Source organism: Brachionichthys hirsutus, unplaced genomic scaffold, assembly GCF_040956055.1.
Source record: "Brachionichthys hirsutus isolate HB-005 unplaced genomic scaffold, CSIRO-AGI_Bhir_v1 contig_180, whole genome shotgun sequence".
NCBI classification, from domain to species: domain Eukaryota; kingdom Metazoa; phylum Chordata; class Actinopteri; order Lophiiformes; family Brachionichthyidae; genus Brachionichthys; species Brachionichthys hirsutus.
Genome location: NW_027180417.1, coordinates 161,990 through 186,343, shown reverse-complemented (window position 1 = coordinate 186,343; position 24,354 = coordinate 161,990). Strand labels below are relative to the sequence as shown.

At 41.3% G+C, this 24,354-nt stretch overlaps 1 protein-coding gene across 1 annotated transcript; it reads left to right on the top strand.

Moving 5' to 3' along the window:
* The first annotated feature begins 2,634 nt into the window (after nt 1–2,634).
* On the top strand, nt 2,635–24,354 carry LOC137914786 (myomesin-2-like). Its single transcript, XM_068758280.1, has 38 exons — nt 2,635–2,732; nt 5,212–5,269; nt 5,465–5,619; nt 5,870–5,956; nt 7,277–7,365; nt 7,595–7,645; nt 7,787–7,951; nt 8,365–8,526; nt 8,654–8,795; nt 9,136–9,335; nt 9,479–9,532; nt 9,664–9,791; nt 10,174–10,357; nt 10,451–10,625; nt 10,723–10,844; nt 10,984–11,171; nt 11,375–11,501; nt 11,650–11,828; nt 12,856–12,970; nt 13,177–13,339; nt 13,449–13,555; nt 14,335–14,379; nt 14,756–14,892; nt 15,033–15,177; nt 15,475–15,537; nt 15,848–15,915; nt 16,389–16,502; nt 16,647–16,734; nt 17,316–17,354; nt 18,045–18,150; nt 18,817–18,883; nt 19,189–19,285; nt 19,431–19,467; nt 20,982–21,004; nt 21,184–21,239; nt 21,327–21,416; nt 23,448–23,573; nt 23,840–24,354. The coding sequence occupies exons 1-38, from the start codon at nt 2,650–2,652 to the stop codon at nt 24,044–24,046; spliced, it is 4,242 nt and encodes a 1,413-aa protein (XP_068614381.1). The 5' UTR covers nt 2,635–2,649; the 3' UTR covers nt 24,047–24,354.

Below are 24,354 nucleotides of genomic sequence, written 5' to 3'. Positions count from 1 at the left end.
CACAACAAGCACATTCCTACACAACAGCAATATTCCATGTGCCAAATTTATCAAAGGACTTACAACATTATTTAACATTAAAAACTCAGTCATTATATATCACGTTTTCTAAAATTATATGGTGCAACACAAGACCAGCTGCCTGAGTTGTGTTTCTTGTTAAAAGCCATGCTTGTGATTTTTCTTTCTTCCAAACTGTACCTCCTCTTCTCTGCTCATGAAGTTTAGACAATTTATAGCTTGCTATTTATTTATTTATGTTTTTCCTGGTAGGTTTCTTTTATATTGTCAGTCTGGACCACTCACAGATTACACACTCCTCCCCATGCTACCCCCCCCCCCCCTCAAATGTGACTTCATGTTGGCCTATCTTACGATTTCACCTTAGATGTGAAATGAGTTTCACACATTTATGCCGTGTCGGGAATAGTCTAGCTGTAACTGTAGCTAGATTTATAAATAGGACCTGGCCAAAGTTCAGCATTCTCACTGTCTCAAGATGCGTCTGAGTCTTTGAGAGTTCTGTACCGTTTAAAGTGCACCCAGAACATTTAGATGCACAGGTAAAACAACTTTTCATATGCTGACACTGCAACATGGGAAATGAATATAAATGCTACGTGCACTACGACCTGCCTTTTTGCAGAATTGCTGCCTATCTACCGAATGCTGCTCTTTATGAATGTAAAGCGCCACCTTCCAATACACTGAATTAAGAATTAGCAGTAGTATGACAGTTGTTGGGACAACATGTCCAAGACAGGAGGTTGGCCTCCATCAAAAGCCCGTCACGGGCAAACTGCTAATCGAATAATTGCCTGGTTGTAGTCTCCCTGAGTCTTGAAGGATGCCGGTTATATATAGGCAGCGCTCTCTCCTAATAAGGCCTCAGGGAGAGGCAGGTGGGGGTCGGTTGGAGATGGGTGGTGGTTTTGTTGGCCTGGTTCTTGGTTTAGGCTGTCTCCCTGTGGATTCAGGCTGACAAAGTCGCTGCAAAGGAAATCTCAAGGGGTAAGAAAACGTCAAATTGAGTTTCTTTATTTATTGATCTCCTCTTGTGACCCCCCCCCCCCCCCCCCCCCCCGCCCTACTAATCCCAAGTGTTCCAGGTGGGATCAGTTGGATGGAGAAACAGACGTCATATTAGGGCACCAAGAGATGTTGCATGGCCCCGAAGCAGAACTGATAAGACTGGCAGTTAATTGGAGTAAATTTGTTTGCTCGTGCTTTGGATATATTGGTGGTGGTTTCTGAGACTGATGCTATGTGTATTTACAATGCATCATTTCTTAATGGTTAGACTTGACCTCCACCGGATTGCTTAAGTGGACATGTTGCTCCTACACCCAAACACCAACTGTTAAGGATCAATTTCTAGATTCTTGGAGTTTTGAATAATAGTGGTTATTACAGAGAGAGAGGCTCGGGTGTCGTGTGACAGACAGAGAGTGGCAGATCATGGGGCTTCAATACAAACTATCTGCAGTGACCAATGGGCTTTTTAGTGTCGATGATCATTTTCTAATGATGTCCTTCACGTTTCTTACGGTGTATATCTAGGAACAAGAGGTACTGCAGGGAGAGTCACATTTAGAAAGGCTGGCTGACTGATCCTTGATTAGAGAGATGTTTCTGAAGCCACAGATCATTTTCTGTGAACAGATTTGGTGCTTTGTACGGGACATTCATTTGATTTCATTTGGGATTCAACGGCCGCAATTAACTTTAGGGGGTTAGAGGATACAGTTCAGTGGGCTCACGTCATTACGATGATTGACTGGATGTTATGTCTTTGGCTTTTTGGGCACGGCAAGTGAGTTAAGCACGTCTCCGGTGATCGTGGTGACCCTAGCGTTGAGGCAAGTGTCTCAGATGTGCGGATTCATGTGCTTGCCAGTGGAGCGCGTTTCTCAGTAGCTTTCAGGGTGGGAAAGGGGAGGGAAGTCGCTTTATGTTTCATCTGACCTTATTCCTGGTTTCTGAGCTTTTGGGTGATTTTAATTATGCTCCACAGGGCTTATGATGTATGTCTCCACTGCTGTAGAAATACATAATGGTGTGTGGTGATTTTGCAGCTGTCCAAGTGATGGCCCCCCTTGGTGCAGCTGTACTGTCCGTACACGTTACTGGTCCTACAATAGTCTACATCCATTCTTTTTGTTTATGTACGTCTAAATGTTTGTCTGTGTTGTCGTCGTCTTGAACTCAAAGAAATGTCACTTTGTCATTCCCGGAGCGCACGGTGTGCTTGAGTGTCAGTGTTTCCAAATCCGCGTGACCAAATTCCAGGAGGGATTTTATTTTTGCAGGAGGTGATGTAGTCGAAATAATTATGTTCTACGTTATTCTTTAAACATATTGTTGCTTAGAATAGAACTCTAGACTTTGTTTCTAAATATCAGAAATATTCCAGATAATAATTAACAAAAAATTCATCGCTGTCTTTTTTTATTTTAACTTTGTCTTCATGAGACAAATCGGATACGCTCTGATAATCATTTAGTGCTGGGAGCCTCAGTGTTCAGAATGTTGTTGACACATTGTTGCTATTCTTTCTTGTATGCAAGGCTCTACTGTACTTTGTTACAGTGCCAGTGTGTGTGTGTGTGTGTGTGTGTGGTCCAACAGGTCAGTAGCTACAGTGTCGCCATGTCACTGCGGATCAAACGTGGGAATTACAACCACAAATACCACCACAAACAGTGCCAATATGTGGTTAAAGAATACAGCAGGTACATATAAGTTAAATAATACATTCGATCTGTATAACTAAAGTATTAAACTAACTTTTAAACTAGCTTTTTCATCACAAATCAAGCTATTTAAGATGAATATAACAAAAATAACCTTTTCTAAAAGCCTGCATTACCTGAAACTGACCTGATTAATATTAAACTAACACCAAGAACAAACACAAAGATATGCTTATAAATAGTTACACAAGCATCTTCGAAATCTAAAGCTGAACAAAGCAGCTGTTTTTGGATATTTTTAGGACAAATCTTATTTCAGTCCCTGTTAAGTGACTGCTTTGTGTTAAACACTGAATCCCATTTGCAATTCACAGAAGCAAGTGAGTGAACGTCATGGTTTTAACAAGGGTGTGACGCACAGACAGCCCAAATCAGTGAGTCGGTTCAGAAATAGCCTGGATTTACACTCACATTGTCAGTTCTTTTACATGTACCGTATAAAACACAGAGATACGTATTTGGAATCAGTTGCTATTAATGACAAATGACTGATTAAAAATGTTGAAAAGAAACAACACACTCTTTAACATTGCTTGTAGACTTTGTCACAGCATTCATGTGTGTGCTTTTGTGGGTGTGGTTTCAGTGGAGTGTCTTGCTGTGTTTCATGTGTAACCACTTAAACATCTTATTCTTGCTTGTTCTTTTTTTTCCTAACAAGCAAATACATTTGATGAACTCTTTTTTCCCCACCGCTGTGGTTCTCCTCATATATAGATTTCCTTCTTTGTCATTTCATACTCTTAATATGAAGCTTTGAATGTCTGACTATGTTTCATTTCCTGCCTAGTGACAAAGCGCATGGAGACCTTGCTCTTTTACCCACAAATACCACAGGTTGGGTAAATGATCATCATACCCAAACCTGGCGTTCATTTGCAACAAGAGGCCCAGCTTCCTCTTTTAATTTGCAGCGATGTCCCTTCCTGCCTTGGTGTCTTTAAAGTGAGCCCTGTAATCCAACTGCTTCATCTGTCACTGCAAGCTTTTCTGGATCACTTTCACTTCCAGGACTGTCACCCCCCCCCCCCCCCCCCCTGTTTCTGGTAGCAGTGGAGGACAGCTTCGAGCTGGAAGGCTTTACTGGGCAACGGTGATGGGAGTCACAGACTGCTGGCAGCATCGGTGCTGCTGAGAATCCCTAACTGTCAGGCAACAGGCCTGTAATCAGCTCTGGGAATACAGCTATGCACACTACAATTACGTAGACCTGAAAAAAGGGAGGCGTGTTGCTAATCTTTATCCGTCACTAATGTCCATGAAGGAAATTATTACATACATATGCATAAAATAAAGAAAGCAAATGGAAAAAAAACGTGTTTAATAACTTTCCCTGACACAAATTGAGCCCGTCTCATTCAAAACAACATCCTCTGTGCTACAAACCCTTCAAAGCTTAGACGACCAACACAGAAGCTAAACATTGCACGCATCACCATGCAAAAGGTTTATCCCTCCTTCCTGATCAGAGTGATCATGGATGAGTTTGTGTTCAGGCCTGGTTGGTATAAGGTCAGGCTTACCTGTTCTGTCACACATCTCTACCAGAACTATACAGAAGGTCACTGGTAATAATTACCTGTGTCTCACGATCGATCAGATAAGATTACTGATAAATACATGATTTCTTTTCTCTCTGTATTTTTCCAACAAGTTCATAACCTAGGGTAGGAAAGCATGAAGTGCAGTGCGCAAAGTTTCATTTAATACTTCCTGGTTCTGTGTTGGAACACTGGAACGTCTGTTTATCCTCCTCTTCATCAGTAGCTGATACTGCCATCTGGTGTACAAAAAGACATGGATGCTGGTTAAATTGACCAAAGCAGAATAAACTGAACGATGAATTCATCAGACTGATGAGTATCTTATGTCCCTAGATAATAGACAAAGTAATTAAAGAAAATGTCCTCTCCACCCGTTACTGTAAAACGTCTTAAGTATTCATCCAGTGGTTGGGCTAGATTTCAGGAGTAGGGAGGATTTGGAGAATCAGTAAAGCTTTCCCAACACAATGGAGAGGATAACAGATGAATTATCGACATTTCACAGCTGACACCAAAAAGTTGACTGAAAAGTCACATTTTAAAACTTGATTTTTTTCCCTTAATTTCACATTAACACTCAGAAGGGAAATGTGATCTGAAGGCCCCTCCCCAGAGGCCGCAGTGTTTACGCGTAGAAATTTGGTTGTATTACATTTTTCTCTTTACATCTTCTACTGAAATGTTTTTGATGTTTCACAAAAACATTCTTTTTTTGAAATCAGTGCTGCTTGTACGTTGTAGCACTTGATGATACTGTTTAAGCTGAAATGTTTGTACCATAAGCTACATGCTGTACTCCATGTATATTGTGTAGATTCATGTTTCAACATTGCATAATTCACTCTCTGAGCCTGAACAACACTTTTTTATTTCTTGAACACATCAGTGAAATTAATTCAGTGTTCCGTCTTTAGCTCCGAGGCCATGGAGGAACGATACGAGCACAGGGCACACATTCGCATTCAGGAAATGGTAAGAAATGAGGATTCTATCCAGAGTGACTTTAGTGTTTTTCTTTAGCCATTGTATAGTGATACAATGGCTCTTGATCTGCATAGATTTACAAGTGCACATGTTGATGCCAATACATTTAAATTAGGTGATTGTATGGGTGGGAGTAAAAAGTGTCTTTATGATCTTCATTGATATTCCTGCATTTGTTTTTAGGTAAAGACACAAAAGTTGGATAAATATGTGTACGAGGGGCCTATGATCAGGGGACCTCAGTTCCTCGCGAGACTCAGATCTCACACCGTGTTCGAACACACGCCAGTCAGACTCTTCTGCACAGTCGATGGCTTTCCCATGCCTGTCGTAAAATGGTGAGTGACAACTGAAATCTTGAAATGATAATGTAATACTAAAATGCATTACAAACATGCATTAAGGAGGCTTTATTTTTGACTGTTTTTGAGAAGAGAGTTTTTAATCATATCCGTCTCTCTTTTTTTTTAAAGATGCAATATGGTCAATATGGTAGTACACATTTTAGATGATGTGATGATGTGCCACACAAACAAAAGTAAAATCTCTTACGGTTCTACATGTAATTGTATTTTATTTCCAATGAAGGTATAAAGATGATGTGATCTTGGATGTGTCTTCTGGAAATTACCTGGTTCAATCTAAAGGTGGAGTCCATTCTCTGGAAATCCCAAGGTATAGTAAAAAAAACCAAACACACATATGCAAATGTACCTGTTAAAAGATTTCAAATATAAGAGGCACATAATGGTTAATACAATGGGATTTGCTTTCAGTCTGTCCCTGTGATTCATGAGGCACTGCTAAATATCTATATTTTTTATAAGAATCTATATAACGAGTATGTTAATACAACTATCAATACTATTACGGTAATAATTCCCATTGCTTACAGCAATTTTCAAAACAAGTTTTAAAGCACCTTCCAAACAGTCTAAAATCAAACATGTCTTTGACAAACAGAAAATAGGTCTTGTGGACCCTCCCAGCAGCTCACCAGGAAGCGCTCCCCATTTTTAGGTCCTCAGATGTGGCAGATGTTCATTCCACCCCAACTCCTTTTACTGTTTGGCTTCCCCTCTCTCTCTCTTGCTCTCTTTCCCCCCCGTTCCTGTCTATCTATAATTATTCTGTACAGCTCAGGCGATCCCCTCACCCCTAGTACCTTAAAAAAAAAGCTCAATCAAAGAAATGTGTCTCATCAGTTCCTCCAGAGTAACAATGCATGTTGGAGCAATGACATCACGGTCAGCTGACTGACAGTGATCGCAGGTAGGCTGTGTTATTGCAGATATGGACGCCATATCCTGTCCTTCTCCAGTCATGGGACGCTCAGCTGTTGGGCTGCTGACCTCAGTGCTACGCGATACTGCAGAATTCTCCTTCAGTCATCACTCTTTCCTTGGATCCAGTTCCCTGTGGCTCCCGTCTGTTGCTCACAGACACACATACTGAATATCCCACAGCAAATACGCCTGATCGAAATGTGTTCTTTTTCACATAGTTACTTTAACATCAACGCGGCCGCCATGTGACTGCAGCAGCCAGCGCACTCCACATGGGCTCAAAAGCTGAAGCATTGTGAGGGAGAGGGGTAAAACGTATAAAGATTCAACATTTTAAGCTGCTCTTCAAGTCGTGAATATGTAAATATGGAGATTTTATGGTCCTACAATATCAACCAATTCCAGCTGAAAAGGACCGCCACCATTTCATGTCTAATATATAATGATCTTGTCCAAAAATTACTTTGTCTGTCCAGAAGATTGATTCTTGTGGTTGTGCAGTGATTAAATCCCAAATATGTACTCAAGTGTGTAGAAACCTTCGGTGTTATTTATAGTACATCTTCATTAAGAGTCACGCGTGATGAAGAGTGCGGTACCATTGATTTTAATCACACATTTATATGATTTTAATCCACATACAAGAGTCTGAGACGCCTAACAGCTTTATTTAAGATGACTAATCTTGTGTTTTAATGTGTATTCATAGATGCTCAACTGATGATACCGCCCAGTACACTGCTGTGGCTCGTAATAACCACGGACAGGCTTCCAGTCAGGCCACTGTCGTGGTCAAGAGTAAGTCCATGGACAAGTTTTAATAGAACATTTTGCCTCTAGTTTCTGTGAAAGTGTAGAAATGTCAAAAGTTGGGCATTAAGAAAATGACTAATTGCATATTTAGCTTATCTTTCTGCATGTTCACCAATTTGTTTTCCTTATATGATAGCAGCATTTCGTGGAAAAAGTAACCTTCTTATTATTTCTAATAATGGCTAATTGTGGTGCACATTTCTTTTAAATGAAGGGTACAAGCAGGAGGAGGAGTCATGTCCATATTCATGGTTGCCTTTCACAGGTGAGCATCCTAAATATAAGATAAGATATATTCCTTTATTTGTCCCGCAAGGGGAAATTCCAATGTCCATCAATTCCCAGCTGCACACCAATCCTCTCATCTCTAAATCGCTTCTTTCTCCATTTTTCCCCAACCTCTCAGCCGCGATGCTTCCCGAGATTCATTACACTAAAATTAACATTACGTTTGTGGAGAAGTTTGGACCGGTGTTTGCTACAGAGGGACAATCTGCTACGCTGTCTGCCACCATGACCCTGAGCCCCAACCTGGCCAACCTGCAGCCTGAAGCACAGTGGTACAGAGACGGTAATTGTCATTAAGCGCTATTTTATCACAAAGTAATTACAGTATAATGGCTGGTAATGTACACTGCTTGCCACGGTGACTACCAGATCCAATCCAGCTGACACGCAGCTCGAGGCACAGCAGTGGAAAAGTGGTAATATGTCACGGATACTATTTCTTTATTGATGACTAATTATATTGAAAGTACTTAAAAGGACATAAATGATATACCCCCCCAATTCATGGGTCGTTTAATATGTGTGTGTGTGTCGGTAGACATTACATAAAGGTGCCTTGTGGTGTTAAAGTAAATTACAAGCAGTTATAGGCAGTCACACCTCATGTATAATTCATAAACGCATGCAGCCATTCAGAAGATTTATACAGGAATTATGTAGGAAAGCGCTGACTCCGGGATCCCGTCTCATTTCCAGACACTCGCCTGTGTGATTCTAAATGGGTGAAGATTGAAACTGGCCGAGGCGTCACCACCCTGACTCTTCCTAAGCTCTACAAAGATGACGAAGGCCTCTACACCCTACGTATGGTCACTAAAGGAGGCGCTGCGGACCACAGTGCTTTTGTGTCTGTCTCAGGTAAGGCGTGGCAGAAGGTGAGAGGGAGGATCAGTCTAACGCAAACACCCGACTGCGATGTCAAATCCTGCCCCTACAGCAAAGCCCATAATAATGGCAACACTTCACTGCTTCTCTTCTTGTTTAGACGGTCCACCCCCAGTCCCCAATGCACCGGGTGCACCTATGGACATCAAGATCCATGACGCCAACAGAGATTACGTCATTGTGTCTTGGAAGCCCCCAAATACAACCACAGAGGGACCCATTCTGGGATACTTTGTGGACAAGTAGGAGTTACTGATAATTTAACCCCCCCCCCCCCCCTCCCACACACACACACACACACACTATAAACAGATAAACTGACCAACAAAAAGACGAACCGATTAACTCCATTCAGTTCCCTCTCCACACTGGGTCATCATCATAATGGGCATGCCACGACTACTTCACACTAAACAGTTCACTGTAACTTAATGTAGATGCTAATATCAATCATGAAAACCATATAACCCATTAAAATATCATAAATAAATAAACAAATGAGTCAAAAGTCCGATGTTGTGCTGCTTTCACAAACTTTGCTGAATTTCCTTTCCCTCGTCACTTCCGATTATCATTTTGCAGATGCGAGGTTGGAACTGAAAACTGGACCCAATGTAATGATCACCCCATAAAGATCTGTAAGTACCCCGTTTCTGGGCTGTTCGAGGGACACTCCTACTACTTCAGAGTCAGAGCGGTCAACTCCCACGGAATCAGCAAGGCGTCCCGCATGTCTGATCCCATTGCTGCGCTGGATGCCACCGAGTTTGAGAAGCTCCACGGTGGGTTTAACAGGATGTTATAATAGCATATTGGTCACTTAGCTTATGCCATATTTTGTATTTATTTATTTTTGCATCAGTATCTAAATAATCATTTGGACATGGACATAAAAGAAAATACATCTTTATGCTTTTTCCTGCAGCTAAAAAACTTGGGGGAACTCTGGATGTTGTGTCCTACCACGATGAAGTGGAAGGTGAGATTTCGCTCTCAAGTTAATATATATTCAGATAGATTATTGTATGTATTATTTATAAAGCAAATTATAACACACAAAGAGGGAACAATAGTTGCCTAACAACGGCGTGCGTATGCTTTTCTGTGCAGCTGTAGGAAAGCCTCCGGGTCAGGCGTCAGGAATCCGTGCCTCAGAGACAGACAGGACTTACGTTGTCCTGAGCTGGAACGCTCCGGTATATTCCAGCAAGGTTCCCATGCGGTACTACATAGAAAAGGTAACAAACAATGCCATTCTGTCACTAATGGCGCTTTGGACGTCACACTGTAAATGCAACTAGGATGTGGAACGTGTGCTCGGAAGCACCCTGACATAGTTTGAACGTATGTGGAACTTTTTTCACTCACTGGAAATGAAATAATCAGAGGTTTGGAAAAGTAACTGAAAACGAATGCTTTTCTTTACGCTTCAACAATTGTGATTACATAGAAGCCTCATCAAAGCTAATATAGCTAGATATTAGATGAAATAGACAAAATGACCATTTCATCTTTTATTCTGAGGAATTCAAAATGGTTTTGTGCAAATATCTTTCAGGCATTTCAGCCCAACATCATGATGTGTGTGTCTGAAGTAACAACCTGTCTCTCTCCCCACAGTGTCTGGCAGATAGTGGCGCGTGGCAACGCGTTAACACCCAGGTCCCCATTCGATCTCCCCGTTATGCCGTCTTTGACCTGGCAGAGGGTAAACAGTATCAGTTCCGAGTTGTTTCTGCCAACATGTATGGAAACAGCGAGCCGTCAGAGCCGACTGGACCTATCGAGACTCAGAAACTCAAAGGTCTGTTTCCATGTCCTCGTGGCGCTACGCTGAAGCTGCTGCCGTTCTTGTGATCTCTTATCATATGACTTAAGATACATTTTTTGTCTTCAGGTGTGCCATCTGCTCCCGGGCAGGTGATTGCTACCAGGGAAACGGATACCTCCGTTCTTATCCAATGGGCTCCTCCAAAGGAACCAAACGATCTGATTGGCTACTACATTGACCAATGTGTGAAGGATTCAAAGAACTGGACCTCAGCCAATCACAAACCTCACAGGAGCACCAAGTGTGTTTTCAAGCCAAAAAAAAAAAAACTGCTTCATCTCTCAGAAATGTGTCTTTCTTTGGTTCTTTGAACACTTCTGGTCGTTTTTTTCCTACAGATTTGTGGTCAGTGGTCTGACCAAAGGAGAAACCTACGTGTTCCGCGTCCAGGCTATTAATGAGCTGGGTCTGAGCGATGAATCCCAGGAGTCCGCACCTCTCACTGTGAAGGCTGCCCTCAGTCAGTATTAAATGCAAGGTCATTCGTATTAATGGCTGCGACAACAAATGAGGATTATGTGCAAATGATCATTATTCTGATGGTGCATTTATAAACTTTAATGAATTTATAAACTTTAATTAAAGTATCGCTTTTTCAGCCACTCCATCTGCTCCTTACAACATCTCTTTGTTGAGCTGTGATGGCCATTCAATGGTTCTGAACTGGAACAAGCCTCTCCACTCTGGAGGAGCCACAATCAAGGAATATTATGTGGACAAAAGACGCAGTGGAACAGCCATGTGGAGGGAGGTTCATATCCCACCACTCACAGAAAGACTTTTTAAGGTATGATGAGGTCTGATGTTAAAAATAAATTAAAGCAAATCTGGACATAAGTAAAAAACAGTTAATTGAATTGCTCGCTGATATCTCAGCTCTGATTCTATCCGCTATTTCATGCTCATCATTTTGTACATCAGCGCCTGTTGGAGTTTGGCTTGCCTGGTTCGTTGACATGCTTGTAACCATAGTAACGTTTCCGTTGACAGGTGGAGGGCTTGACAGAGGGAGAAGTGTATCAGTTCCAGGTGTACGCAGCCAACTTGGCTGGACTTGGACCAGCTTCCAACCCTTCAGCTGACTTCACCTGTGAGGCGTGGACTACGCCGGAGCCTGGTTAGTAAGGGTCTTCCTCGCGACTGACTCTGAAATCAACATCACACCTAAAACACCTGAGTTTGTGTTTGCCAGGCTCATTGCATCGCCCAAAACACACCGAGAATAAATGTACAAATGCGTCTACTGACTCCCGTGTCTCCTTTAGGCCCAGCCTACGACTTAACTTTCACTGAAGTGAGAGATAACTCAGCAGTGATTCAGTGGCAAAAGCCTGTCTATACTGGTTCTGGACCAGTCACAGGCTACCATGTTGAGTATGCAAAGGAAGGCACCTCTGAATGGACGACATCCAATCAGACAGCTGTCAGTCACCGATTCCTGAAGGTGTGAACATCTTCTCAGTTGTGACGTGTGTTAAACCTTTATGCAATTAAACATTATGTAATTAGGTTTGTTTCTATCAGTCAACCAAGACTACTGCGGTACTTTCGGCTTGTCCCGTGAGGGGCCGCCATGGCAAATCAATGTTCTCCACTTCACCCTGTCCTTTGCATCGTCCTCCCCAACACCAGCCACTCTCATGTCCTCCCTCACTACGTCCATGTATCTTCTCCTGGGTCGTCCTTTAGCCCTGTTCCCTGGCAGTTCCATCCTCAGCATCCTTCTACTGATATAGTCCCTGTCTCTCCTCTGGACATGTCCAAACCATCGAAGTCTGGTCTCTCTGACCTTGTCCCCAAAACGTCTAACCTTCACTGGCCCTCTTATTGTCTCATTTCTAATTTGATCCAACCTGGTCACTCCCAAGGAGAACCTCAGCATCTTCATCTCCTCCACTTCGAGCTCCGCCTCCTGTCCATCATGGACACCTCACTACTGTCTCTAAGCCGTCCATCATGGCTGTCCTCACCACTGTCTTGTAGACCTTTCCCTTCATCCTCGCTGACACTCTATCACAGAGCACACCTGATACTTTCCTCCACCCGTTCCAGCCTGCATGCAGACGATTCTTTACTTCCTTTACACATTCTCCATCACTCTGCACTGTTGACCCGAGGTACTTGAAGTTCTCTACCTTGAACATGGAAACAACGTTGGTCAACCAAGACAAGAAATCCAATTTGCTGTATAAAATACTATAGTGGAAAACAGGACACTTGTGATTCTATATATCACCGTTCATCTCTCTGCTCAAAGGGATGGAGTTCTGTTCAGCGATACGCTTACATCAAACAGTGTAATACTGACACCTAGTGGGCAAATAACAGTTACTGCATTGCATAAAGTATGCATAATAATATATTTAATTGCATGATTTTGGTTTTATCAGCTTATTTTAAGATTTACACCAGCTATCACTGTCGCATCTGCTGAATAAGCTACTGGAGGTCAGATATGCCCTGTTTTGCAGGTAACAGGCCTGGAGATGGGCACCGATTACGTGTTCCGAGTGCGCGGGGCCAACGCTGCAGGAGTGGGTATGGCCTCAATGCCCTCTGACCCTGTGATGGCAAAGGCTGTGGCAGGTGATATTTAGTGATTGCTTTGTACACAGTAGGACATTATCATATTTGTGTTAACTATACTTTTTATCGTATGGTAAAATAAATTTAATGAATATGCAAAACTCTGTGGACAATATTCCCGCAGTGTGTTTTATGGAGGCTGAAATGTTTAAATAATGATCATTTTATTGGTGCTTGTGTGCGTCATTGTCTTTTGTATATTCTAGGCTCCCACGAGATGTCCTGTGCTGTGGATGAGAAGTCAGGTGACATTGTCCTGTCGTTTGAATCCTGCCAAACGAACGAGGGCTCTCAGTTCATCTGGAAGAAAAACTATAAAGAAATCACAGATTTCTCCAAAGAAATAGAGATCAAGACCGAAGGCAGCCAGTAAGACTACTTAACACACACATGTCCACATATGGACAGTTGTATTGTGTCAGAAATTGCATTCATTTGACATCTCAAATGTAATCTGCTGCCTGCGTCTGCATCCTAGTTCTAAGATGATCTTTAAGAATGCAGACAAAGAGGACTTTGGGACGTATTCTGCTTCTGTCACTAACACGGATGGGGTGTCATCCAGCTACTCGATTTCACCTGAAGGTAGGATTTCACACATAACTGTGAAAATGTTGTTCTGGAGCGTAGCTAAACCTTTCCATTTCAAAGCTGATTCCTATCCAGAGACAGTTTACTCCTGATGAAATTATGTCATATGGATTGTTACCATCATCATCTTCAATGCCTTGTTAGCATTTACACATTAAATTCAATTTTATCTGTTAAAAAAAAGAAAAAAGTACTTGCAAATATATTCTATGTTTTCCACATGAAAATGTAAACATCTGTACATTTCTCGACTGAAATTCAAAAGCAATTTATGTATGGATGGACTGAGGTGCAGTGCAGGCAACTTGTCATCTTGGCAAATGGCTTTCTTGAAAAAAGTTTCACAATATTTTCTTTCCTGCTATTGCACCTCTATGCTTCTGTGCTGTAATATGTTATTCAGCGTTCCTTGCACTGATTGCTCCCCATTTGGCCTACAATTTTTTTATTTACAATAATTTCTAATCTCCTAGTGTCCAGGTTATTTGTGTTTCTCTTTTATCACATTTAATAAACTAGCTCAGCACTGTTTTCGAGTGGGCCTTTGGGCACCGACGCAGGCTTTAAAAACACTCAGCCATGATGTATCACCCTCTCTTCAGCTATCTAAGTGCCTGCCTCATCCTATTACAACCAACTACAGTAGTGACTGCTTGAATCACCCACTCAAACTGCTCAATTAAACCACTGTGCACATTTTGTAACATGTATTTCAGTTACTTCTTTGTACCCATGGCTGCACTAAATACATACGTTGTCTCTTCACATTTCAGAGCTGGCGAAGATGCTGGAACTCAGCTATGACATCAGACATCCAAGTAGGCGCCCCTTGGCTGACTTTCTCCATCTCTCATAATCTGTCCTCTTGTCCCTTTTAATCTCTCTTCTCTAAGACGTTTTCCTCTGCTGCATCTTTAATCTGTCTCATGCACACTTCTCAATTTTTCTTTGTTCTGACTTCACTTTGAACATTTCAGATTTCTTAATTCTTTTTGGAGTCAATTTCTCTTTCTGATATTTATCTATCCGTAACAGTCTTACCTGCCTTTGCATCACCTGCCTCGCCATTATTCATCTGTTATTCTCCCGCTTCTCATTGTCTCCCCTCCTCTCTTACTTAACAGTTTGAATTACTTATGAGTGAAAGACTGCAGCGATGTTTTTGCAACTGTAACGTTCTCTGGTCTCTTCTAGTCATCCCGCTGAAATCCGAGTTGGACTACAAGATTTTGGAGAGAGGTAGAATGAGATTCTGGCTGCAGGCTGAGGAAATCTCCACCAAAGTTACCTACACATTCTTTGCAAACAACAAGGAACTGTCTGGAGCTAGTGTAAGTGCAGTGTAGTTGAAGGCATGGAAAATGACTTGCTGCCACATTAAAGCCTTAAAAAAAGAATCCATATTCACAAAACATATCTTTGAAAGCATCATAGCCTTTTGACAACAATCGCGCCGCCTATTTTTCCGCAGCCCAACAAGATGGGTCATGACGTCTCCACAGGTATCATCGAGTTCATCATGGACCATTTCACCGAGGAGAACGAGGGGACATTTACTTGCCAGATCACAGATGGAGGAGGCAAAGCCCAGAGTTCCCTGGTCCTGATTGGAGATGGTGAGAGATGCCAGATCTCTCACTCCGAGCAGCTTCTCTGTCTTAGTAAACATCAGCCCTGTGAGACACACGTACCAAAGCTGGAGCATAACTGTAGCAAAAGAGACTGCGTCACAAAAATGATGATGCATTTAGAGAGATTGAGGCTTGCTGGTCAATATTTTTCTTTAAACTTTTTTTTGATTCTGCTCTCATTTGGGGGACCATCAGTGAGCTAATCCACCGAGAGGATCTATAGAGTGGCAACACTTTGATCTTTTAATTATCCTCTATTTATGTGCATCTGTATGTACACAGCGTTCAAGGCGGCGTTGGCTGAGGCTGACTACCAGAGGAGAGAGTACATCAGGGTCAAGGAGGGTAAGAAACAGACATCATCCACTTTCAAGCTGGTGAGAGTGTCGCCCGCCATGGCCTGAGACGAGTGCACGGCTGCATTAGCTAGTAGACAAGTAATCTCATCAGTGAGTGTGCAGGAAAGAGGAAAATGTGTGTCAGTGAAGTTGAACCTTAAAGTTCAAGGACCAACACCTAGATGTTTGTGGAAGAGTGACAGTATATGCATGAAAATGGGAATTTGTTAAAGCACAAAACAGCTGCCAGAGCTGATGCAATTAAGGTCCAGAAATAAGATTTTAAGTATCCCTCTTCCTGCCTTTGTCCACAACAGGCCCCCACTTCAGCGAGTTCCTGTCACTTCAGGTGGGAGAGGACTGCTCTGTCACTTTGATCTGCAAGGTAAACTCAGCCAAGCGCCATCATTATTGAATATTTACACTCTTAAACAAATTGGAGGCTGTTGTTCAGATATCTCATTACCAATTTCACGGCAGCTGACTGCAGAATGCAACACTGCTACATAATGATGAGGTCAAAACGACCGCAATTACACTGTTTGGCTTCCTTTTGTTAGCGATGAAGGATCAAGTCCATCCCTCAAGACAAACTGACTCTGACATCTGTTTGACCCTAATATGTGTAATACTGTAAATACTGCACAAACACAACAAACATATGCATTAAATTAAATGGGTAATATTGTGATGATTATTTTCAGATCATTTTGAAGGAATTGGCTCCATTCATATTGTTGATTTATCTGCAGCATCTCTAAAGGATCTGGTGAAATTTAGATTAAAACCCAGGACTGATAAATGACTTCAGTGATAATTAATATTATGAATGATAACTGGGCTGATTTTATTTCATAGGTTGCTAACTTGAAGAAAGAATCAGCGTTCCACTGGTATAAAGAAGATACAGAGATCATCCCTGATGTGAAGCCTGACCTCGGATCAGGCGTCTGTAAACTGCCAATTAAACTGGTAATATTCCCGTCATTATTGTTGATCTCCTGAATGGAAAACGAAACTGCGTAAAATGAAGCACAGAACAATGAACATTTTGAAGCATGATTAAACAGTAAATACCAGGATGTAGATATTATATTAAGATTTTTTCTGCTCCAGTTTTCACTCAAGACCTCAGGGGTTTATAAAGCCACCATCAGTGATGACAGAGGAAAAGATATGAGTCAAATTGACATCGCTGGAAAAGGTAAATGCAGTATACAGTAGGTTATGGATTTAATATTTCTCACAGATTAATACATCTTCTAATCCCAACCTTGTTTTTGTTGTTGTTTCCTTCAGTGTGATAGCGCTTTTTTGCCATGTGACAGCTTGCTCACCTGCCGGCGGCGTTTAATCATGAGAAAATTAATGTCTCAAAGTTTGAGTAAAACAAAACTTCAACTGCAGCTCTGTCGTCCTTCACCCTTATTGCTATGCATTTTGATAACTGATCATGACTGTTTTATCTACTCTGTATTTAAGACTTATAATTCAAGCAAACTGTATTCAAATATATTGTAATTTGGCCAATTGATTGATTGATTGATTGATAGGATGCTGGGATGGTTTGTCTAAAATGCACTTTATGCATTTCTAATAATTTCTAATAATGTTGCAGTTGCACTTCTAAATTAAATCCAAGACTAACAACATATGTGGACATGTGGAGGTTTAAGATTAGAAAGTTTAATTCTGATTTGTATGAAGCCACTAGAGGGCAGCATTGCGACTCTCCATTCTTTTGGCTCTTTCTCTGATCCCCGTGATTCTCTGCTTGTCTTCTAGTGTTTGATGACGCCATCAACAAGATCAGCCAATTGGCTGGTGGGTATCTGACACGCACACGCACGCACGCACGCACGCGCGCGCGCGCGCACACACACACACACACACACACACGCACATTTATCAGCATGTGGCAGAAGTTGTCATGCTGGAAGCATTTGGCCATCATGCATCGTGTGGTGAAATCGCTTTAAGATTTCTCTGCGCTGTCACAGTGACAATGTGGAGGAGCGTCTTACTCCTATCCTCAGAGACAGTTTCTTGACAGCTCTGCAGCTACGGTTACAGCAGTGGTTGCACAGGAGAAGAGGATTCATTACTGTGATAATGGGAAACCATGGTGATGTGACCAGGTGGATGACACAGTTGTACACTTGGAATGTGCAGTGAGCCTAGTCCTACACAGTTATAGTGCAGAATATAACTGCTTTGGGTATATGGGCTTTAAAACATGTTTTAGCCTTTGCTGTTTGCTCTTTATTGAATGCTCCAGCACTCTGTTTTATTTCTGCATTCCCGCAGTCCAAGCTCCATAAAGGCAACGACTCTATTCATAGAGAAATGGTTGCAGATGAACATGTGATTCAATATGATCTGTGCATCCTGTTTTTCCTCCCTGCATAGAGAAGCCAGGTTATCCAGCAGCAAATGGAAAAACATGTAGAATGTGTGATTCTAATTTCAAATATGGCCTCCATAACCTCTGTCACCTGCTATCAACTCCTCTAGGAGCCAGTGCAGCAGAACTGGTGATTAACTGCACTGCAACAGGCATTCAGCTGCAATGCCACATGAAGTATTACACCTCAGAGATGAACATCTGTTGGTATCGTGGGTAAGGAATGAACGCACCACTAATACTACTATATACTGCAAAGCCACCAAAGAACTACCGAGAGGAAGAAAATAATGACAACAATAACTCCAGTTTTTGTAGTCACAGCAGGGGGTTTTAGTAGAAATAAGGGAATTCTTTCAAGTCAGCCTATAAACATGCTAACCACAAATTTATTATTTTGCTTTTCTCTCCAGTTAAACCACAGAGAGGAGCAAAAACAATAAGCCACAAAATAAAACTTGAGATGGCTGTTGAAAATTGTGTTCATTATCCTGGTGACTGCAGAAAAATTGCCCCTATTGCGACAATAAATACACACACAAAAAGGAAAAATCACATGCCTGTCTTTTTCTATTTAGAGAAAATATTCATAAAATAGATTATAGATTATAAAATGTGGATGCAAAGCAAGAAAATTGGGAGAAATAAAGAAAGAGACAAAAAATAAGAGAAAGAAGAAGAAAGAAAGTTGCCAGTGCGAGATTTCTAGCCTCTCCCTTGCTTTCCTTTGAGCGTGTGTGAGAGAACGACAGATAGCAAAAGAGAGAAATTGGAATCCCAGTGAGTAACATTAGGCAGGCCTGTAAACATGATTTTCCATTACCTCCGACTCCACCATCCCACACACATACACTAAACAATCCTCTCCTTTCTTCTCCTCAGTGAAACTAAACTCTCCCACGGTGACAAGTTTACGATTGGAGGAACCCCCTCTATGGCAACAATGGAGGTATAACTTCAGTGCATGTCGAGCAGTACATGCCTTTTAAGTGGATCGCAGAAGAGTCATTTTGTGATGTCAAAGCAGCTCCTGTTGCTCATCAATGTTGCATTAAAGCCATCAGAGTGGCTCTGTAGAGGCAATACCGGGGGGGGGGGGGTTAGCTCCGTTCAGATGAACTGAACACCATCGCATCGAGGGCAGACGATGAATAAAAACATCATCCCACAATTGAAAAGACATTTAATTGATTTTTTTTGTTAGAAGGTTTTTAAAGTCCAAATGAATGTTTTTTTTTTTTTATTGATTCATAGGTGATCGAGCCATGTGAGAAGGATAAAGGAATGTACTCCATCGTGATCACCAACGCTGAAAACTCACATAAACGCACGCTGGACCTCAGTGGTGATGGTCAGTAGATCTCTCTCATTTGCTCTTTTGTCACTCGCTCTTTTCATTGATAGTACAAAAAACACTCAGAGATACAAAAGGGATTCATGCAGAGAATATATCAGGTGTTGTGAACGGCATTCCCAAATGTCGTTATCTTTTACAGTGTACGAGAAAGCCTTTGCAGAGTTCCAGAAACTCAAGTAAGAACCACACTTGTTTCATTTATGTGTCCTAACTCATCCGTGCCATTTTAACATCTCCTATTTCACATTAATGTGTAACGTGCCCACGATACTTTAAGCTGCTCTATATCAAGGCTTTAAGTAAAAGTCAATGCACATTATTTATCATAAATAAAGGTGATAAAGGTCATTTTTTTGTGAGGGGCTCTGGGTAAACTGGAATATTACAAATCCAGAAAGCCAATTACCTCCGCGGAGGAGGTTATGTTTTTTCCTGCGTTGGTCTGTCTGTCTGTTAGAAAAAGGAAACTTTGGGAATGTTACCAGGAAGAGATGGTTACATTTTGGTCATGATCCACAAGAGATCCTGGATTCACTTTGAAATTTTCATTAACATTGCAGTCAATGGAGCTTCAAAATTAGTTCTTCAATATCTCGGTTGTTTATGGAATTTGTCATAGTCACGTAGGGTGGGGGTCTCTATCTCTCCACCGAATTTCATCTGGATTAGATTCAGAATGAGGTCAGAAAAAAATACAACATTTTAACACTGAGAAAACTCAATTCATGGACTCAAAAATCAGTTAACAAATCGACTCCTATTCACTTTTCCTTCTCGTGGTTGGTGTATAAAGATACCAAGAACAATTTAGAACCTTTTGATGATGATCCAGATCACCATGTGGATGATGTAAATCCAATAATGAGGGCTCTCTGAGTGCTTTGCTAGTTATATGATTACTAAAATATAATAGATTACAATAGACAGAATACATGGACTAAATATAGGAGCCCAGGCAAGCCAGCCTGTTCACTTCACTGATGTTTTACTCCTGCACTTGCAAAAACTGAAGCTCTCTTGATGTATGTTTTTTTTGTCACTGCTTAAGAAAATAGAGCTTTATATCTATTTATGAATACATACAGTACACAGATCCAGTGCCTCGCTGTCTGATATAATCCAGAAAAATGAGATAAAAAAACAAAAAAACAAACCAAACAATATCTGCAATATCTACAGAAATGCTTTCGGGCTCTTTGGCTACAGCAGCACCCCCACACACTGGCTTTTTCAACCTGTTTAGAAAAATCAATCGACTTACTAAATAGTATGCGGTGCATGCAGAGCGGAAATGCTCCAAATCCCATTTCTAATTAACATTCAAAGAGTGCTATTTAAACACAAGATTTTACACGCATATTGGACCAAGTGACACCCTGTTGGCCTTTCGATTAAGCATCGGCACGGCGAGCGGAGAGCACGTTTCCCTCAGCCATCTGGCCCTGGGGCTGACCTCCGCTCCTCTCGTGCTGATCTGACAGTCTTCACTCAGTTATTACAAGGCAATATCAATCCCAAAGTAACATTACAATATAATGAGATCTGCTAAGATATCACCAAGAAGTAGAACTACTTGTTATTTTTAAAGACAATGAATACTGAGAGGTAAAGTTTAGGTTATTGTATAGATTCTATATCACAGTATAGAAGTGTGAGAGAAACAGCTTGAATTTGTCTGTGTTTGTTACAGGGCTGAGGCCTATGCTGAAAAGAGTGAGTTCACCCTTTCATTCTGCTGTTTCATAGTTTAATAACGCTAATTTAATAAAGAGTGGCATTGCCTCAAAAAGTGTTTCGCTGTTTTACAGTTGACAAAGGAGAAGAACTTCTTTCTCAGTTTAAAAAAAAAGAGGAATAATATGATAATATGAACTTTTGTCGTTCTGTTTCAGACCGTGGTAAAGTCGTGGGGGGGCTGCCTGATGTCGTCACCATTATGGAAAAGAAGGCAAGTGTCTAAGTGTGTGCCTGAGTGATTGCTGTCCGTATGAAGCGGCACATCTGATGAAAAGGCCACTTTTTGTTCCACCCTCAGACCCTGAGTTTAACATGTACAGTGTGCGGAGATCCCAAACCTCAAGTATCGTGGCTGAAGAACGGAGCCGATGTGGAACCTGATGATCAGGTAAATGCTTTTTCTTTGTTAGCCAAACTTTCCTTCCTTTCTCATGATTAGTGATGGCCTTATTGAGGTTTCTGTACCGGTACTTAAAAAATGTCTGCTGGACATTAATTATTTATATTATTTTATTTGCACTCTTCCAGGGCGCTTTGTCTGAATATTTTGCACAATCTTTATATATTTTCAAAATGCAATGACTGTACAAGAAAAAGTGTGATTACAGTTTTATTATTATTATATAATATTATTTATATTACAGTTTAGTTTTTGGACTTTCAATAATATTACCTCCACAAAGGAGGTTCTGCTTTTACTGGCTTTTACCAAGACACTGTGGAATTAGTAGTGGACAAACGGATTTGTTGTATCTTCAAAAGCTATGGCTCTAGTCTAGTGAGTCCTGCATTAGCATAGTTTACAACAGTAATCGTCCTCCCCATGGATTGGCACAACCTCCAGATGAGGTCATCCTGTGGGATGGCGGCGACTGACTCTGAAGGACATGTTCCCACTAAAAGCAATCCCACATGTATTTAATGGGATTTAAGTTGGGGCTCATCGCTGGCAGACTCTATGAAGATCACACATGTAGAAACAAAAGCCCCCCCCCCACTACCACCATAACCACCGCAGGGATCAACGCACTGAGGCTAAATCCGCATGCCAGGAGGCTCTTGGATCAGTTAACACCAAATGCACCGCTCATAACTCATTGACCGACTTGCCATTCAACACGTTCTATAGTCTTTCCCCGGCCAGTTGAGGCTCTGGCATCCTGCAGCTCCTAGCAGTTCTGAAGAATTGAGTTAGGGAAATGCCATTGCCGGGGGGTATGTGTTGACTTTACCCTCCTTCTCGATTGATTTCCTTACCTGCAAACAATCTGTGGAAAATAGCACCTGACATCCCCGTTGATGCAGTTTCCAAACCTCTGGAGTGTGCCAACGCTGCACAGACACAAGATGCAACTGAGAATACTAACAGGAACATAAATAAAACTAGGCAAAGGTAAAGGAAATAGTGCCCTGAAACTCAGTAAAGAAATAAGTACTACTATAAGCTATAAAGGCACAAGTTGGCACAAATGTTGAAATCCCTCCGCTCAGAGTACCACTGCTATTATCACTGCAACAATAGCAAATGCTGTTTTATATACATACATGCCCCTAACAAAGGAGAAATTGCTCACAAATAGACGTCTGCACATTAGCTATCCTACAGCTTTCATCCCAGCTGTGACGGTCTGCGTGTCGAAGTGTCCTTGGGCAAGACACTGAACCCCAAATTGCTCCCAGTGGGTCTGGCAGCACCCTGCATGGCAGCAGTCGCCCACTGGAGTGTGAATGCGTGTGTGAATGGGTGAACGTGGGGCCTAATGTAAAGCGCTTTGAGCACCGCGAAGCAGTGGAAAAAGCGCTATATAAGTGCAGTCCATTTACCATTTACCATTTACAGCTTATATGATATACCTGTAAGAAAATATCTTCATATTTCATCTTTCATTTATTGGATTTTTAATCCATCACGCCTTCATTATTTCACAGATACAGCTTGCTTTGAGTGCCACTCCATAGAAATGTACAAATGTCCAGTGAGTGGGCAGGTATGAAAGAAGGACAGAAAAATATTGTGTGCTCCCTGGCACACAATTTGCAAACTATAAATCAGATTGTCTTCTATGTAGTGTTGACTGTTTGAAGTACAGTATATCAGTACAGACTTAAAGCATCAATAGTTGTCGGGTAGCAAGAAGTCTCAAATGTAATATGTCTCATTGGCATTTATTTCTACCCTGTTTCCGTTGAGCCAGCGGGGTTCAGTGGAACCGCATAAATTGGAATAAATCATTAGTGTTTGTGTTTATAAAATCCTACTTGCAGAGTGCAGCTTTTGCTAAATTGAGGTGTTAATCAGAGTTCATGCTGCTGCTCTGGATAAATGATACATCAAATAAAACCGACAGTTTAAATGCTAAATGAGGCAAAACGTCATATCGTGCCTGTTGCTTTCCTAACCTTTGATTGCATATTTCAGTACGTGGTCTCTCTGGACCAAGGCAAGTTTGCCAGTCTGACGATCAAAGGTGTTTCCATGGAGGATTCTGGCAGATATACCATGATTGTCCAGAACAAATATGGAGGGGAGTCAGTGGATATAGTGGTAAGTATTTTTGTTGCTCTACAAAGGACAGGATTTACTCATCTGAGAAATCTATTTGACACAATTTAGCGTTACAAGGCTGATAATTGTCGTTATGAGATTTGTTCAAACCTGATTTGATGGTTTTCGTCCCAACCTATTTATCTCACTTTTTTTTTTTAAATGATCATATTTACATTTTTGTGTTGTGTTTGAAAGAAGAGTAGACACTAATGGTAAAATTAATTGCATGTTTCACATTGAACCGCATCTCTCTTTCTCTCCAGGTCAGTGTGTACCGTCATGGAGAAAAAATCCCTGAGGCGAAGCCGACTTTAACCCCTAAAACAATCATCCCTCCCAAACTCCCCATTGAGCTCCCTCAGCCAAAGACCCAACCTGCCTCAAGTCCCGCCTCCTCTGCTCCTAGCTCCGCCCCTCCCAAAGCGGCAGGTAGAGGGGTGAAGAGTCCAACTCCCATGAGAAAGAAGTAGAAAGCATGACAGTTACAAATCAGGAATAAATATATTGACGCACTGGTAGACAACATAATATGAGATAAGATTATAATGGTATCCTCAATCTGGACAATATTTAACTAATTAAATGAAATGAAGGAAATACACCTGGTACTAAATTAAAATGTGACGGAAGACGGAATGATCACATAAAAAAAAAAAAAAGTGAGCTTAAATCTGAGATTAATGAATTTTATTATAGATTTTACTCATATCACATAAGTGCAATTTGTTTTAATTAAAAATGACCTGAACTGAATAAAGCTGAAATGTGATGAACTGTT